Genomic DNA, 16,241 nt, shown 5'->3' on the forward strand with positions numbered 1-16,241 from the left:
TTTCTGCACTGTTATGTCCAACTACCACCCTGAAATCAGACCTGTTCTGCTCAGACTGAAGAGAACATCCCCCAGGGGGTATTAAACTTCTGTCAAAGATAGCATTTCTGAAATCACAGCAGTATTACTTACTAAAAGCCTCTGACAAGCAAGCACTCATCCATCAAGGATGGTGGGTTTTTGCTTACATGCTTTGAACAGGGCATGAGCTTGGATATTTACTAAATCAGGTGTGGAAAGCAACAGGGGTTTTTCCATCCATCCTTGCCTTAAAACCTATGGGTGGCCTTAACTGACTGGGTGACCAGGCCAGCATCCTTCACAGAGAACTATCATGAGCTACAGACTAAGTTTGAAGAGAATAAAAGAATCTCCTCTGGTATCCCACATCAAGTGACAAATATTTGCAGAGAAATCCACTGATTACTCAGGAGAGAACCTAATTCCTTATACTATAAAGCTTAGCTTTTGCCTTGTATTGGGCTACTTTTCCCCAGGCCTTAACACCTCTCCTACAAGTTCTCTTCCTGATCTCTCCTTTCTGACTCCTTGTGACAAGGAGTTTGATGCCCCATGAAAATTTCGCAAGTTTTGCATCTTCCTCAGTCCCATGTGTTCCATAAAACACCCTTTCTACCTGCTGTGCAAAAGCAAAAGAGCGTTTCAGAACAACAATGAGCATGCTGTCATGTTCATTTCCCTTATCTCAATCCACAAGTTCTCACTTTTGCTCTTCTTCTTCTCTCCCTGTCCCATGGGGATAGCGAGCAAGCAGCTGTGCAGGTGCTTAGCTGCAGGCCAGGGTCAGCACACCACAAGAGGGGAAGCTGCTTCAGGTCTGGAGCTGAACAAGGAAGATGTCACACAGGAAAACTACTATTTAGTGCTAGTGATAGCATCAGGGTGAGACAGGAGTCGGAAAAGTAACGTCCTTGTCATAACTCATGCATCGTAAAAAAACAATGCACAGGCAGACAACAGATCCTGGATATTCACCAGGAGAGATCCATAGTCAAGACAACTCCAAAACCACACAATTTAAACAACAGACGTTTCAATAGCATGCAGAACACCAAAACACGAGAAGTTACCTGGAGCAACACTCTTTTTGGGAGTCTCAGACAAACTGGACATCCAAACTTGAAATCCAAGAAAAAGGGCAGCAATGAAAAGAGAAAGTAATTAGAGAAACAAGAGAACAGTCATAGCAGCAAGTTTGAGAGTTGGTTAAAATAGATTGAAAGAAATGTTAAGATTTTCTTTAGAGTTGCATCGGCATGATGGGTTCTCAGCTAAAGGCCAAGTCACACGAACTACCCAATTAAAACAAAAGTTAGGTGACTTGCAGAACTTATGAGACTGATCTGTAGTGATCCAAATTTGAGATCAGGGAATGAGATATGCTCTGAGCTTATTCCCAAAAGGACAGGAAATGCATACCAAGAGACAGCTTGACTCATTAAGTCTCAGACCTGCAGAAGTACTTAGCTTTGCAGCTGTTAATGATCCCCGTAAGACCAACAGGCAACTCACAGAGATCGAGCTTAGCAAATACATTCATATTTCTACAAGCATTTTGTTACCCTGGCACTGCAGTAAGGAAAGTAACAATAGACAAACAATGTTTCACGGAAAAGAGTACAGAGCTCCAGTGAAGGTATATTCAGAGCACAAATAGAAATACCCATTTTTAGCCAAAAATACAAGGCAGAAACCTGGTTAAAGACAAAGCTAATACAGTTATTATCAACAAGGTCAAAAGTTCTCCCTCCCCCTCCATGAAATGAGGTGTAAATACTTGACTTGGGTTTCTGGGAATAATCTTCAAATATTAAATACTATTTTTGTTTGAATACACTGGAAGCATGTTTCAGAAGTTAACAGGTTTGCCCTCATTTCAAAATAAGAACCAGTGAACATTCCAGTTCTGAGAGATGAAGGAGCATAAGGAGAGCTGTTACCCCCACATAGCCTGGGAGAAGAGAGGTGTTCATATAATAGGCTAAGAGCTTCCTGAATATTGACAAGTAACTCCAAAACAATTTTTAAAACCCAGTTGCAATGTGGAACCCAGTTCTGGACCTATCAGGTAGCAACAAGGATGATGTCAGGTACTGGGAGAGAGGGTTGATCTGCACTGGAGGCCGTGTCTACTTGACTTGTTACTGTATTTTGATCTACGCAATATCACCAAGACAGCAAAAAAAAAAGAAAGAAAAGCAATCAGTAAGATATCCCTAGTACGTATGTAACTGAGAAATCTCTAGCACAATACGAAGCCTGAGAAACAGCTTTCAAACATTCCCACTGGAAACCTGAGGTCCAAGAAACACTTCGCTGCATTTCCTCAGCACTAAAGGAATGGTGAGGTTTTGAAATTCTTCCTTTATATCAGGCCCACAATTTTAATTGCATTAGAACAAGACTGGAATTCAGATGGATTTGGCCTTGTGCTTTTCAGTAAGTTCTCTACAGCGGCCACTGGAAAAAGAAACTGAGAACTTCCAAGCATCTAGTCCCCAAAGCCACGCACTGCACTGTCACATACAGCACAGAATACACCACGATAAGTCGCAATGATTTGCTTTGGGTTGCTGTTAAAAGAGGGCTCTGCATTGGTAGAGTGCAATAGGAAATCATTTGGCAGGGTAATCGTGCTTCAGCTTACAGAAGGAATATACAGCATGTTTCTATTACAGGCTTGGGGCACAAACGGGAAAGGGTGTGAAGGAGTCGTTGTCAGCAACTTGTCTATTAGCTTTTTAATACACTTCCACTGCCTTCAGGAAGAGGATTATGAACGTCAGTCAGCTGTCAGATCTTTTTCCAGACAGAAGAACCTGAATATGGCAGCAATAAATGAGGAAGATGTAGAAACAAGCAGGAAGATTTTGGTTTGGCCCAGTCCAAGCTGGCAGCAAGAGGCTGAGACAACCAACGATTAAGAAGAGAGGGAATAAGCTGTGCTTCAGACAAGCTTGGGGCTCCCCTGGATGTGCCTGCCCAAGAAGGGAAGGAGGAAGCTCGGCCCCAGATCTACAGCAGCCTCTCCGACAAACACCCCGTGACATCTCACAACTGAGGGGGGAACCACGCTCACCATAAAGGGGGAAGGCAAACAGTTCCTAGCTTTTAAACAACACATTTTTCTCTCCTTGTCAGAGTCATTGATCCGCCTAACTCAGAATAAAAATGCAACCTAAATAGTAGCTGGTAAACAGCCCCACAGGTCCCGAATGCAGGCTCCCCAGCATCTAGACAGCAGCAGCAGCACTTCCCGGCTGCCCCAGCCTGACAGCAGCGAGATGTAGATGAGGTTGCTTCTGAAGCAGAAGACAGCTAGCATATTTCAGCTGCTCCTGCACATCTGCTTAGCATTAAACTTCCTTCTTGGGGAATTTTTTTTTTTTTTATTCCAAGACGTTTAAGCTCTAATTGCTACCAGCTTCTAAGAGTTCCCCCTACAAATAATAAAAATATCAGACATTAGTGATGGATTCCACTCCGCAAAGAGCTCAAACGGAGGGCTGTGGAGGAATCCAGGGTACGGGGAGGAGGTCAAGGGCCCCAGAAGCACGCTGTGCCCATGCCAACAAAACACAAGTTTTCAACGGTCCTGGGTTTCCCCTTCAGGACAGAGTTTTACTGGAATTCTGCACAGGGCTTGGAGCCGCTTTGCAATGGGATTGGTAACGGTAAACGAACAAACCCTCGCTTCCTGCCTCTCCTTTCCCCCTCCGCTGCACGGCCAAGCGCCGGCTGGTCTCAGATGACTTGGAGCGGGGGGATCTCAGTATTTGGAAGGGAAATTAAAGCTGCCTGCTCAAAGCAAGCCACTCCTAAGGCAACGGCATCCTGACTCTGCTCCTAACGCCAACCCCCCCGGTCCTCGCTGCTGGCTTCAGCTGGAGCCAGAACAAACCCCTCTGATCAGAATTATTTTTAAAAGCTCCAAAGAAACGCAGGTCCATAAATTACAGCGAAGCCACGGAGCCAAGGCAGTTGTGCAGAGCGCTGAGGAGGCTCCCTTCAGAGCCACATCGCCCAGAAATAGCCGCGGAGCAGGCGCGTTGCTGGAGCCCGTCCCGCCAGAGCTGCTGCGAGGGAGGTGGGGGGGACCCGAGGATGGGCCAGCCCAAGTCCTCAGGTGGGGAAGGGAAGGAAGGAAGGAATTAGAGGGACAAAGGCTTTGAAGGCTTAATTAAGCCAGTTGTCATGGTGAACTAAAACACATGAAACATGATTTTATTTAGATTTCACCAGAAGCTTTTCTGCCGCCACTGAGAGCCATTTGTTTGCTGCTCCTCCCACTGCTGGCAAGAGAAGAGGCGCCAGACTGCTGGGGACTAATGCTTTACACTCCGATACAGCCCCACTCATCTCATTTGAGTAGCAGACTGTTTGTCTTGTATGCAGCTAGAGCAGAGAAAGCTTCAGGGAAAACGCCTGAAAACGTCTAGAGTTGAATGCACGAGCGCAATGCTACCACAGCCACATTCACGATCCACTCCAGCCCTGCACATCCAGCCAGGTCCCGGCCCAGCAGGTGCAAAGCAGCTCCTCATCCCCAGCCCTCCCAGCAGCAGCTCCTGCTACAGCTTCCCTTTTGTCAATAACATTGTTAAACGCTCAGTTCAGTGCTGACTACAGCACCCATTATTTAATGCTGCTAAATAGGCTAGAAGCAATAGACATCTAAAGATTCACAGGTTGCATATTGCTGGGTTTGTCACGTTTGGTTTTGGGTTTTGTTTTAAAAAACTAGTACCTGTATAGCTGTCTAGATTAAGCTATGTATTGCCCAGCAATGCTGCTGGGGTGATTCCCAGAGGTGAACTGGATCATCCTGGTCCCGAGTCTCAGCATGGTTTTACTTCTGGCCACGTGGCCCTTGCCCCAAGTTATTGCTGTGCACAGCTGAGAAGCTAACCTGGGCCAGAGACATTCCTCACAAGGGGACTGGATGGGACTATCTTTCTCAGGACTGTAAAAGAAGTTTAATTATACAGACATGACCTTTCTACGGAAGCTGCCTTCCACACAGATAACAGCAATAGGAACATTTAACTAACAGACTCTTTTGTTCTCTTCATGCCCCACTTCAAACATCACCTGGGAATCCTGAAATCTCCATAAAGCTGCGCAGATACAGGGTACAGCAAAAAATACTGAGAAAAGGAGTATAAGAACAGGTGGCCACTCTGCAGAGGTGCTGATATCTGAAAGGGGCTGCCCTTCTCCAACAGGGATCAGCTCTGTAGGGCATTAGTCCTCTCCATAATCAAACACTACTGGCTCAGATAGCCAAGGGCTGCAGTGGTGAGTGCAGCTTAGCTTTTTGCAGATTCATTTCCCAGCCATTCACCCTTCCTAACTTACCAGAAGAGTGAAAATAGTAAGCAATATAATTTTAGAGTGAACTGAAACTATATTGACTTCCTGGGAAGTCAAATCGGTGCTCCACTCCAGAGAACTTACTGGTGGTCCAGTGATTTCTCAGGCTGGAGCTGGGGGAGGTAAATGCTTTTTCTCCTCCATCATCATTAAAGGCATTAAGAGACGAACCGGGGTGTTCTCATCCCATCAGCGGTATTTGATAAATCAGCAAGAAAAAGTTGGAGTGGGATGGTTTTTAGAAGCTGTCCAATTCTTAGAAAACTTAGAAAAGGCTAGAGTCTTGTTCACTGTAATGTTCCTCGCCTAGGGCATAACTGAAAATAGAAGCTAAGCCTTTATTTCGATCCTGGTTTCAGAGGTCAAGCATGCCAAGGTGCTGGTATTAATGAAGTGCCAGTTATTGCCCTAGGTGCTCAGGTAGGTCACTGGACTGCCCAGAACAGGTCAGCCCCAACTCATCACTTCCTTTCTCTCCTCTCAAGCAGAGACAATCTCCTCCTTCCTGCAAGGCAAGGCTGGCCATCTCCACCCCAGGAGCAGGAAGCTCAGTGAAGATCCCCAGAACTGTGGGGCATGTTCCTGCTCCCGTCCACAGTCAGAGCACCATGCTCGGTGTTTTCCCCATACACCTGTGAGCCACCTCCGAAGCCTTCCCCTGTCAGCTGGCTGTTGGATTTTTCTCTTCCAGCCTCTTCACCTCCAGCTGGGGCTTGACTGGTTAAATGAGAAGGTAAGGAGATATGACAGAGCTAGACCTGGGAGGGGGGCAAAATACTGGGTGGTACTAACCTGAGGAACATAAGTACCTGCTTCTGGCAGTTATTCTGTATCAGAGTCTACCTGTAGCTCTACAACAAGGGTATAGAGCAAATTGCAAAGAAAAAAAAGCAGATGAGCCTCAGCCTGAATGAGAACCATTTTCACACATCCCTGGCTCACACAATTAACTCATTCAATTAGGCAGAAAACAACAGAGAGCAGGAGAAACAGGAGGATGGCACAGAAAGGCTGTGAGTGTTTTGGTTGATTGCTTAAATCCCTACTGCCCAAGGCATCCTGTTTAACTGTGCCATTGATGTTTCTCTCCCCAGGCCCCAGAGGGACCCAAAACAAAACCAACATTTGTGCCCAGTGCCTGACCCAGGATGGGCCCGCTAACCACCCCGGCCCTCCCCACAGCTGCCTAAATAAGCTTCCCTTGTTCTTAGGTCTGTGGGACATTGGTGTGGCACGTTTAAAGCAAGTGCTTTAGGATAGCCTTTGAAGGAGTACAGAGATTTGTTCAAGCCTGTTTGTTTTTTTTTTTTTTCCCCAAACGGAGACTTTGTGTGTTTTAAAGCCTCTCATCTTTGCAGAGATGTCTCCTCTCCCACACACCTAAGGCAGAACAACATCACCTCCACTCCACACGCCATCTGCTCGACAGGCAGTACCTTAAAGAGCTACATCTTGGCAAATATTTGACTGGTTGATAATCCTCAGCGTTTTCCAATACGCAAATCCAGCTAAAGCGCAGGAGTAAGAGGATTTGACAGCAGGCATTAAATAAAACCTTTAATTTTAGTCCTATTCACTAGGTTCAGCCTCCTGACAAGCAGCCTGTGCAGGGCTCGGAGGGGCCGTGTGTGCAGGGTGGGAGCAGAGGGGCTGATCCCGGGCAGCTCCATCCCCTCCTGGGCAGGAGCGGCCGCCCCGGAGCCGCCGGGGCTCCTCGCCTCCCCGGCACCACGCTGCACACCAATCTCAGCCCACTTCCACTTGCCACGTAAGCAGGGCTGCCTGGAGTACGCCGGACCCACACACGCTGCTTGGAAAATGCTCGCATCTGGCTTTCACGTGACTCGAGCGTGCCTCAGAAATCCATCATCTGGATAACTCGCTCCTGCCGGGGAGAAACCCGCAACTGAGAAGCCCTTGCCTGAGTCGGGACGGAGCTGCAGGGCGAGAGGACAGCATGCGAAACACACAGCACAGCTCCCCGCTTACCCGCTGCATGCCAGCGGCTTCACACAGCTTTGTCCTTTACAGGAGGAACAGCTTGGAAAGAAACGGAGTCCCAATTTTCTACTCTGTTTACTTCTGCAAAAGCCCATCCTAATCCCATTTGCGAGCCTAGAAGTACACAGGGCTGTTTAGGTCTTGTTCTGGCAGCCATCGTTCACGTTAACTCTTTCCACATGGCAGAGGAGGACTGCTTCCCACATGACTGCTATGGTCCCTGCACATACAGCCTTGTAGAAGTTCCCAGATTTGCTGGAAAGCGCCTAGAATATCTGAACACCAGTCCACACCTACAGCTGTACAAACTGAGAGCATCACTCATCTGAGGGGGATAAAAAAAGAGCCCTTGACACTGCCAAGGAGGAGCGCAGAGAGCCCCCACAGCCATTGCACTTGGAAAGTCACAGGTACGTAGGAATGCTAGGAGTCGTGCATGGCTCAAACACTCGAAAAGGAAAAAACAAAGAGCCAGAATCAAATCCCCACTGCAAGAAGTCCCACTGCCAAGTGCAGGGAGCGTAGTGCAGCAGCAGCATGTCCAGGCAGCCTGGTTTAACCAGCAGCAGGCTGAGCTGGCCCATTGATGCTTACGTGATAACTCCCGCTGAGCACCTAGAAGTAATGTTTTCAGCCATCTCTGATTAGAGGAGCCACTCCAGCCAGGTCAGACTGGTGAGGGTTTCGTCTGTCTCATGGCCGGACACAGGCTAACCCAAATGTGATGGTGAAGAATCATGCATTGAGCTTCAGGCCCTTAGGGAACACTATTCGAGGGCTGAGTGCTCTCAATAGCCTAAGGCCACGCACCCTGCCACCCAGGTTTCCTTCTCAAGAGAGATTCAAGTTTCAGGTGCTCAGCAGCCTGAGGCTGTTATCCAAAACCCCCAGGTGAAAGCTCTGCTCCTCCCAGGCAGCCAGGCCCCGCCGGTGCCATGCACAGATTCCTGCAGAGCTCTGAGGACCATCACTGTGCACTCCAGCCCCTAAGTGCATTTCTCACCTGCCTTATCTAACACGCCAAAACGAAAGCCTGATACCACAGCTCTCTGTGTGCAGGAGAGGAAAAACCCACGCAAGCAGTGTTAGCACCATCTGCCACTTGACAGACAGAGCAGGAAGGCAGCGCAGGAGCAGATGGAGAATAGAGGACTCCTGAAAACCAGAAGAGCCATCACACCCCTTAAGAGACAAAAGCACTGAGGTGTTCACCAGGGTGCACGCTGTCCTGCTTTCCATCGCCGTGCTCAAGCCACACCTCATTCTTGCAGCCCTTCCCTGCCCACCCGGCCCTCTCCCCCCGACACGGGGCTCTGCGCAGCGTTAGCTCCGAGCTGGGAAGCGCAGAGAGCGCACACACATTCCTTTCCCTAATCCCGCACCCTGTCCCCACACTTCAGCTTAAAAGCCAGGCGGCAAAGCAGGAAGCCCACACAATGCACAAACAACTGTTCTTCTCCTGTCCCGTCTTCCTCCCCCCAGCATATGGGCCACCCAGAAGAGGCCAGCGAGCCCATACATCCAGCAGGCTACACATCTCGTCAGCAGGGAAGCGAAGCAGTGCAGAAAGAATAAACTCTTCTATCTGCTCTTCTCTTCAGTAGCCTCAGGCAGAAGTCCAAAGCGTCTCAGTTTAAACAGCGACGTTAAAAATGTGGTGTGCAAGGAGAATGGCGAGATTGGCTTCCTCCTGCCAGAATCCCACAGGCTGGGCTTGGAGGGTGGACTGGACAGATTTACATCAGGACCAGAGATGCAGAATGGTGTCACACACACCTGCAGATGCTGCAAGGGGATGAAGAGGTTGAAGACAGCCTGGCGTAGCCAGAGCTCTTCCTCAGACCCCTCTCGGTGCCGGTGTAGCTGAGCACAGAGCAACAGCCCTGCTTTGGCAGAGTGGATGTTGCTTCAGCTACGTGGTAACTCACAGACTTGATTAAAATAAATCAGGAAAGAAAGTGAGCTGCTTGGGGAATTATTACATCAGGAAAGAGCCAGTAAACGGAACAGCAGTTAGAGCTGAGCAAATTCACTAGTAGAGGGATTAATTCTCCATCATGAGGAGAGGGAGCTCTGCCATCAGGAACTGAACCGAGGATGCACATCAGGGTCAAGAACTACTGGCTCCCTCCAGACCCAGGCCCAGGATGTGCAACCCCCGTAACCACATGTTAAATCTTGTTTGGGCCTTGGTTGCTACGCTTCTGCTTATTCTATCTTTTTTTTGTTTTGTTACTAAATCCCTTTATCCTCCTGCTTAAAAAAAAAAAAGGAAAAAAAAGCACTATGTGAGAATCAAGATGTTCTGCCAGAATCTGCTCTTGTGTTTAAATTCCATGTGGTAATTAGTACATGGAGCCAAGAAGGTTAATTGTAAGTGGGAGAAGAGATCCTGATTTCTGATCAGGAGCACTCCTGTCAGCACACGTTTGTGAAGCTGTGGAGCAGCGGCTGGCAAATGCCCCAGGCCGGCCAGCCTCAGCACCCGGCCCAAGGACACCAGCGAGGCAGCCCCCATCACTGGTCCTGCGCTAATTACGGACAACAACACGAGGAACACAGCACGCACATGTGATTCATCAGGGCACAAACAAGAGCACGTGCCTCAGTTTGCAGGAATCATGTCGCACCACAGAGTTCTTGCAAGGACTGAGACACCAAGCCCAAGCTATGTGGTTTAAGATGTTCCTGGGGCCTTGCCACGGGCTTGGACAAACTTAGATCCCCATTCACTGCCTTAAAAAACAAAAACAAAACCCTTCTTGGCCAAAGTTCTCCTTTCAGATGGAGCACAGGGAGACAGAATTCCTAGAGAAATGAACAATGAGAGCGGAATGACTCAAACTAACATTTGGGTTGAAAACCACATTTCAGCTTTGCTACTGCTCTCACCTCAGCTCAGGTTCGTTAAGCGATTACCAGCTGCCTGCTTCGTTACTCATGCACTCAACACAGGTAGCCCCAAGACACCTGCTGCAGTTACCAGCCTGACAGAAGAAGATGCGCAGCCTCGCAGTGGGATTCACCACGTTAGTTAATTGGATTTTTCCAACATCTTCATAAGCTTGCTCTCAGGTTTGACCCCTTTGAAGGCCCATTTAAAAGTTTCAGGCTTCCTCTTGTTGGATGCAGGGGGAAAGGAAGGGCAGGTGGAAACATTAAAAGTGACATTTAACTGCCAGCTGAATGAGTTAAAGCACGCCGACAGCACACCAAGAGTTGTGTTCACAGCTCTTCTGATACCAGAAGGGCATCGCTCCAGGTGAAATCCTATCAGTACTACAACAGCCTTAAGACAAAGGAAAGGCATGGCTGTGCTTCTCTTGGAGGTACCTTCCCCTCTCCCTCCACTGCAGATATCTCCTAAGTATCATAAAATACCTGCCAAGGCTGGAAGCTCTGCGTCCTCTCCTCTCCCCATACCCATGCACAGCTAAACGCCTGCCAGAGAGCTATGAGCTAGCAGGGGACTCCATGTTCACAGCCATGCCAGCAAGACTTTATCCCTGGGGTCAACTCCTAGATCCTGGGACAGGTAGAAACAGCCCCAGCCATGCAGGTCCAGCTAATGGCTCAAACATCTGCGACCCCATTGAATGATTAAGCACAGAAGGGCTAGCACACACCATTCATTTTCTCCATATTACCTCAAAGGAGGCAGTTCAAACTGAAGTTAAGAAAATAAAGCTCATTTATGAAAATAAAAGAAACTTGCAAGACAAGCCATGGAGCTGTAAGCGCAGGCTAGACACGTGGTGTGACAGGACCAAAGAGATTAAGCTCCGAAGTGATGAGCATAGCTCTGCAATAAACCCAGAAAAGAGCCAAGAGTTAAGCCATTCCCCTTCGTAATTATGAAGGAAGTGGAAAAACCTATCCCTGATAACTCAAACAGCAATTAAGGCATCTCCCTAAAGGTGGCACAACACGTGCAAAGCACTCTGCTTGTCCTTCACTCAGAGGCCCTCATTCCAGAATTGCCATAACTCTCTCAACTCCGCTTAATTTCCCCATTGAGGGATAAGGGAGTATTACAGCAACATCTATAAAAATAGAGAATTTGAGAAGTGGCTTCAAACGGACTCTGAAGTTTTTATTTATTCAGCCAGCACAAACATCCTTCCTCATTTTAGGCTGCAGAATGGAAAGGAACCGGAGATTGTCATCTGGGTGCTGCAGCGCTCTGCGAGTCCAAAACGTGGACGTGGGAACCGAGCTGGAGGATGCTTCTCTGTGCTGAGGAAGCCAAGCCTCATCAACATCCTCACCAAAGCACCACTGGCTTGGACCGAGCTGCTAAGCTAATTCTTTAAGTGCTCAATTCCAGGGACTATTTAAACAGCCTTCAGCTGGCAGCCTCCGCCAGAGCCCGGCCAGCTTGATGCAGGCAGGATCTGATCAATTAGAGAAGGGAGACACTGCGGTGCTGGCGGAGCCATAAACCTAAGGTTTATTTCCCCTCAGAGGGGGGACATCCCACCGCACAGCAACAAGGGGCAGGAGAACGCCACTAAGCAGCGGCTCGAAACCAGCTGCGCCCCAGCAGCAGGCAGGGCAGCAAGAGCGAGCAGGCAGTGGGGTTTTTGTTATGATTTCAGAAGGGGGGGGTCCAGCAGGGCTTTTGCTAGCAGGCACTGAAGGAGTGTGCACAAGAGCTTGGCTGCCTGCATGGGCAGGTGGCAGAAACTGATTCCTTAGCTTTGAGAGCAAATGCGAAACAGCATCTTCTGCCATCTAGTCCCATTGCTAGAAAGGGGAACTCTCAGTAATTGAGGAGCATGAAGACTCAGTATGGAAAAGCCATGGAGCCCATGTCACCTCCGTGTTGCCACCAAATACCACGTCTCAGATGCCTGCTCCAGCATCACGAGCAAGGATCTGACGATAACTTTGGCACAAAGCAAGCAAAGAAAGATTCTCAGCAAGGGAAGAATCATCATACTCTGGGAGTTTGAAACTTGTTCTAGCCAGCAACAGCATAGCATGTATGTGGGGGGATATCTTTGGGGGAGAAACATCCTCCAACTGCTTTTTACAAGCCACATCAGGATTAGCAGATGTCTCAAGGGTTAATTAGTTCACCATGCACAGATGGTAGCTGGTAGGGTTTGGAGAGTGGATTAACCTAATTTGTGGTTTGTAATGTACCATGCAAATATCCATTACCAGACTCCAAGTAATTCTGCTCTTATTTTGATTTGAGGAGAAAAAGTCACAGTGGATGCCTGCACAGAACTAACACCTATTTGGAGTGACAAATGAGCTGCTGCTCCCTTGGTTAACGTGACTGACAAATCAAAGTCTGAAGGGTAATTCCTTCCCTTTTTGCTACAGAGGGTCTGCAGAGAGACCTGGACGAGAGCACTTGTTGCGAGCACGCAGAATACACCCACCATAACCGCTCCTCACAGTTGTACTGAGGCCTCGTCGGCCCTGACAGATGGTTGTAGAGCAACAACTCGATTGACTGGAAATACGAAGGCAGCTTTCCAAAGCAGCTCTGCAGCACGTCAAGCAAAGCCCCAGAAATCCAAGGTAACAGCACACGTGGCACTTTAGGCCACAGCAAGTGCCCATGCCTACGCAGAGCCTCAGCTGCTTCAGCAGAGCTCCAGCTCTCTGAGCTGGCTGCAGGTTAAAGCATTTATAATTAGATCATAGCCCAGTGAAAGGCTGCATGTTTATAGAGCTCTTTGCAGAAGAGGAAGCCTGGCTCAGGGCTGGCACGCAGAGATGCCCCAGATCAGTGCAAGACCCTTCTGTTTAGCTAAGCTAAGGCCACGCTGCTGCGTGTGGTTCAGAAGGCCTCCAAATGTTTACAACCAGTATCAGCTGCAGTGACAAATGTTTCCATAACTCCTGTTCAGCTCTGAACTTCTCCAATTTCCCCCTGCTTTAAGGGCTGAGCACGAGACCGGCTAGAAATGCACTCGCTGGCAAGGCAGAGGTCAGCACAGAGGTGACGCTGGCTGTCGAAGGCATTCCCCAAATGTTTCTGCCATCAACCACGCTCGTGCCCTGCCTGCCATGCTTGAGATGCAGCAGCTGCGAGATTCCTGCTTGACAGCAGGGGATAGCTGTGCTCACGTGCAGGAGTCTCCTCCCAGCTCATCCTTGGACGAGGCAAAAGGCGTGTTCTCAGGTCCGATTTGTTGGGAGGCATTTGCACTTAAAAGTGCTGATTTGTCCCATTTAAAGATGGAGTCATGCTTGCACCTACAGAGGGAACTGCATTTCAAAGTTATTTGTTATCTTACAAGGCTCTTTACAACGCAGGCTGGGAAGCTGTGCTTATTTACCCCCCTTGCTAGATCAAGTGTCATAAAGCTGCTCTTTGTTAGAGGCTGTAACCACCAACTCCCTTGGCATGTTCCTTGGCTCATTGTGCACGTACTCCCACAACATCCAGCTCCAAGCAGAACCAAGCATTCCCCCGCCACCCTAAATTCAGGCGAGAAGATGGCTGAGAACAGAGTCCGTTTATCCAACTCCCTTTGGTCAGAGAGCTGCTTCGCATTCCTGTCGGTACAGCCTAAGTGGAGAAAGAGCATCCCTAAAACCCCACTGCTTCCAAGCAGTGCAAGCAGTCAGCCACCAAGAAGCAGAGAAGAAGTCCCAAAAGGAGCCCCAGCAGCACATAGAGGTGGGAGAGGCAAGGAGGGGGAGCCCAGCCTGAGCTCTGGCCTCCTGGATGGATGAGCGTGTCACTGGGGATGCCTCAGGGCAGGAGGCCAGTGGAGAGCACCAGGCACTGCCGGTGTCTCAGCTCCACAGGCTCAACTTAATCCTTATTCCCCCAGTGTCATGGTAGATCTGTTCCAGCTTCTCTCCAGAGCTGCTGGAATGGAGCAGGAACATTTTCCTCATGCTCCCAGAGCAATTTCTCACATCCCTTTGCAAGAGCAATGTTGTAGCTCCTGTGCATGACAACTGGTGCACTGGCCCCAGAGCTCTCCTGGTTTTCTAGGGCTGTTCTAGGTCACAGCTAAATCAGGTCGCCCCAAGGACTTCAGCAACATTTTTCAGCACATTTTACAGGGCCCCAAAGCCCTCAGTGCTCTGGATAGGGCACAGTGATCCAGGAGCTCTTGCAGCTCTGCAGCCTGCTCCTCTGGAGAGTGCTGCTGCCCATTTAATTCACTGCCCATTTTGTATAAGCAGTGCAAAGTTCACTTAATATTATGCACTAAAGTGCAAATGCATCTCTGCAAAAGGACCTGTTTTTAATTGTAACACAGATGGAAGCTTTGTAGGACATTGGGGAGATTAAATCTCCTCTAGTTTCTAGTGTCAGGCCAGCACCTTGTGCCACATTGCCCCTTTTTAACTACCCCCACCTGCATTTGCAGTAACTGCTGAATGAATTCAGGGGAAGAGCACCACAAGCATTGGCCTGCAAAGGCAACAACCATTTAACGCACAGGATGGCAGGGTCAGGGAACAGCTCTGCATTACTGTATCACTTAGCTTATTACAGGGCTGCAGCACGAAAGCTCTCATAATTAGCAAATGAATCTAGGTAGTGACATTCATTGAGATCAGTACTTCACATTCATCTTGCCCAGAGACTCAGCCATTGCAGTGTTTCTTCATCATCATCTTAAAGAGGGAAAAAAGGATAAAAATAAAAAAATAAAACCCTCCCCTCCTGTCCACACAGGCCCAAGTTTTCCAGGAGTTGCTAATGGTCCGAAAGGCCCCTTCGGATGCCCTGATTGCGATTTGGAGCACCCAGGACTCTAAAGTCAATGAGAGTTGCAGGTGCACGGCGCTGCTTAGGAGAGGGGAAGGGGAAAGCCAACCACATCCAGCTCAGAGCAGCCAAAAGCAGAGGCCCATAATTACATGTCCCTATTCCCTATTGAAAGCACATCTGTAAAAATCACTGAGAACTACAAGAGGAGGAGAAAATGTGGTTTTACGTAGTTTCAGATCAGGGTTTTATAGGACCTTTGAATCCAGGAGTTAAAGACAAAATACTGAGCTTGAGCCATTGATTCAGCCCAAACCCTGACACAGGCACAGAGAACATTTTGCATCAGAAGCCTTACCACATCCTTTTAGAAAGGCAAAAATAAAATTCAGATCAGAACAGAAAAGCATTTCCTCCCTCTTCCACCCCCACGAAGAAGACCCCCAACTCTCAGGCTGCATTTTGACTGCGCTCAGGTAAAGACATACTTAAGGAAAAAAAAAAAAATTAAAAGAAAGAAATTGAACACAATTACCCTCTTGGATTAGAGAAAGAGCTGTATAAATACAGTTAGAGGAAAGCAGTCATTTCAATTGCAATACTGTATAAGGTGGGTTTCTTCTCCTTTCTAGCAGGGAAGAAATAATCTGATGCCTGTCTGTAGCAGGCTTCAGCAATCCAAAGTTAAACTGCTACACAATTTCATGCAGCACAAGATAAAGGGAAGGTTTAAAAAGGAGAAGGGGAAAGGAAAGAAAAAAAAAAGTCCTCTCTGTAATCATGCAGCACATAGAAAGCTTGGTATCTTACCTGATTTTCTCTTTGAAGATCCATAGTCCCTGAAAAAAAGACAACAACAAATAGACATGGTTAGAGCTGGAAACGGTGGTGAGAGAAGGGGCGCGTCCCAAATTTCCACCCATAAGCTCAAGGGCTCATCCTGCCCACTCCCTCCTTTAAAGAGGAGGTCAGGGCTGCAAGGCATTGACAGGCAAGGGCTGGGACTGATCCTGAGCAGCACCGGCTCATCAGCAGCAGCAGCTGGGGCTTCTGCAGCACCAGGGGCTCGGGGAGCATGTGATCAACTAGACAGAGCAAACCATCCACGAGCAGCAAGGCAGGGGAGAAGGGTGTCATTTTTTCCCCTTTAAAT

The 16,241-nt window shown here is 48.4% G+C and overlaps 1 protein-coding gene across 4 annotated transcripts in view; it reads right to left on the bottom strand.

Moving 5' to 3' along the window:
- SH3PXD2A (SH3 and PX domains 2A) overlaps nucleotides 1-16,241 on the bottom strand; it is a 251,243-nt gene that overhangs the window by 82,999 nt on the left and 152,003 nt on the right. For 2 of the 4 annotated variants that reach the window (XM_083845064.1, XM_083845062.1), the window contains exons 6-7: nucleotides 15,899-15,927; nucleotides 1,092-1,139 (exon numbers count right to left, since the gene is read on the bottom strand). In XM_083845064.1, the coding sequence (XP_083701190.1) occupies nucleotides 1,092-1,139; nucleotides 15,899-15,927 (77 nt within the window). Of the gene's footprint in view, nucleotides 1-1,091; nucleotides 1,140-15,898; nucleotides 16,204-16,241 lie in introns of those variants that run through there. The other 2 variants (XM_083845063.1, XM_083845065.1) reach the window with 2 other exon arrangements.

Source organism: Anser anser (assembly GCF_964211835.1).
Source record: "Anser anser genome assembly, chromosome: 7".
Lineage (NCBI taxonomy): Eukaryota > Metazoa > Chordata > Aves > Anseriformes > Anatidae > Anser > Anser anser.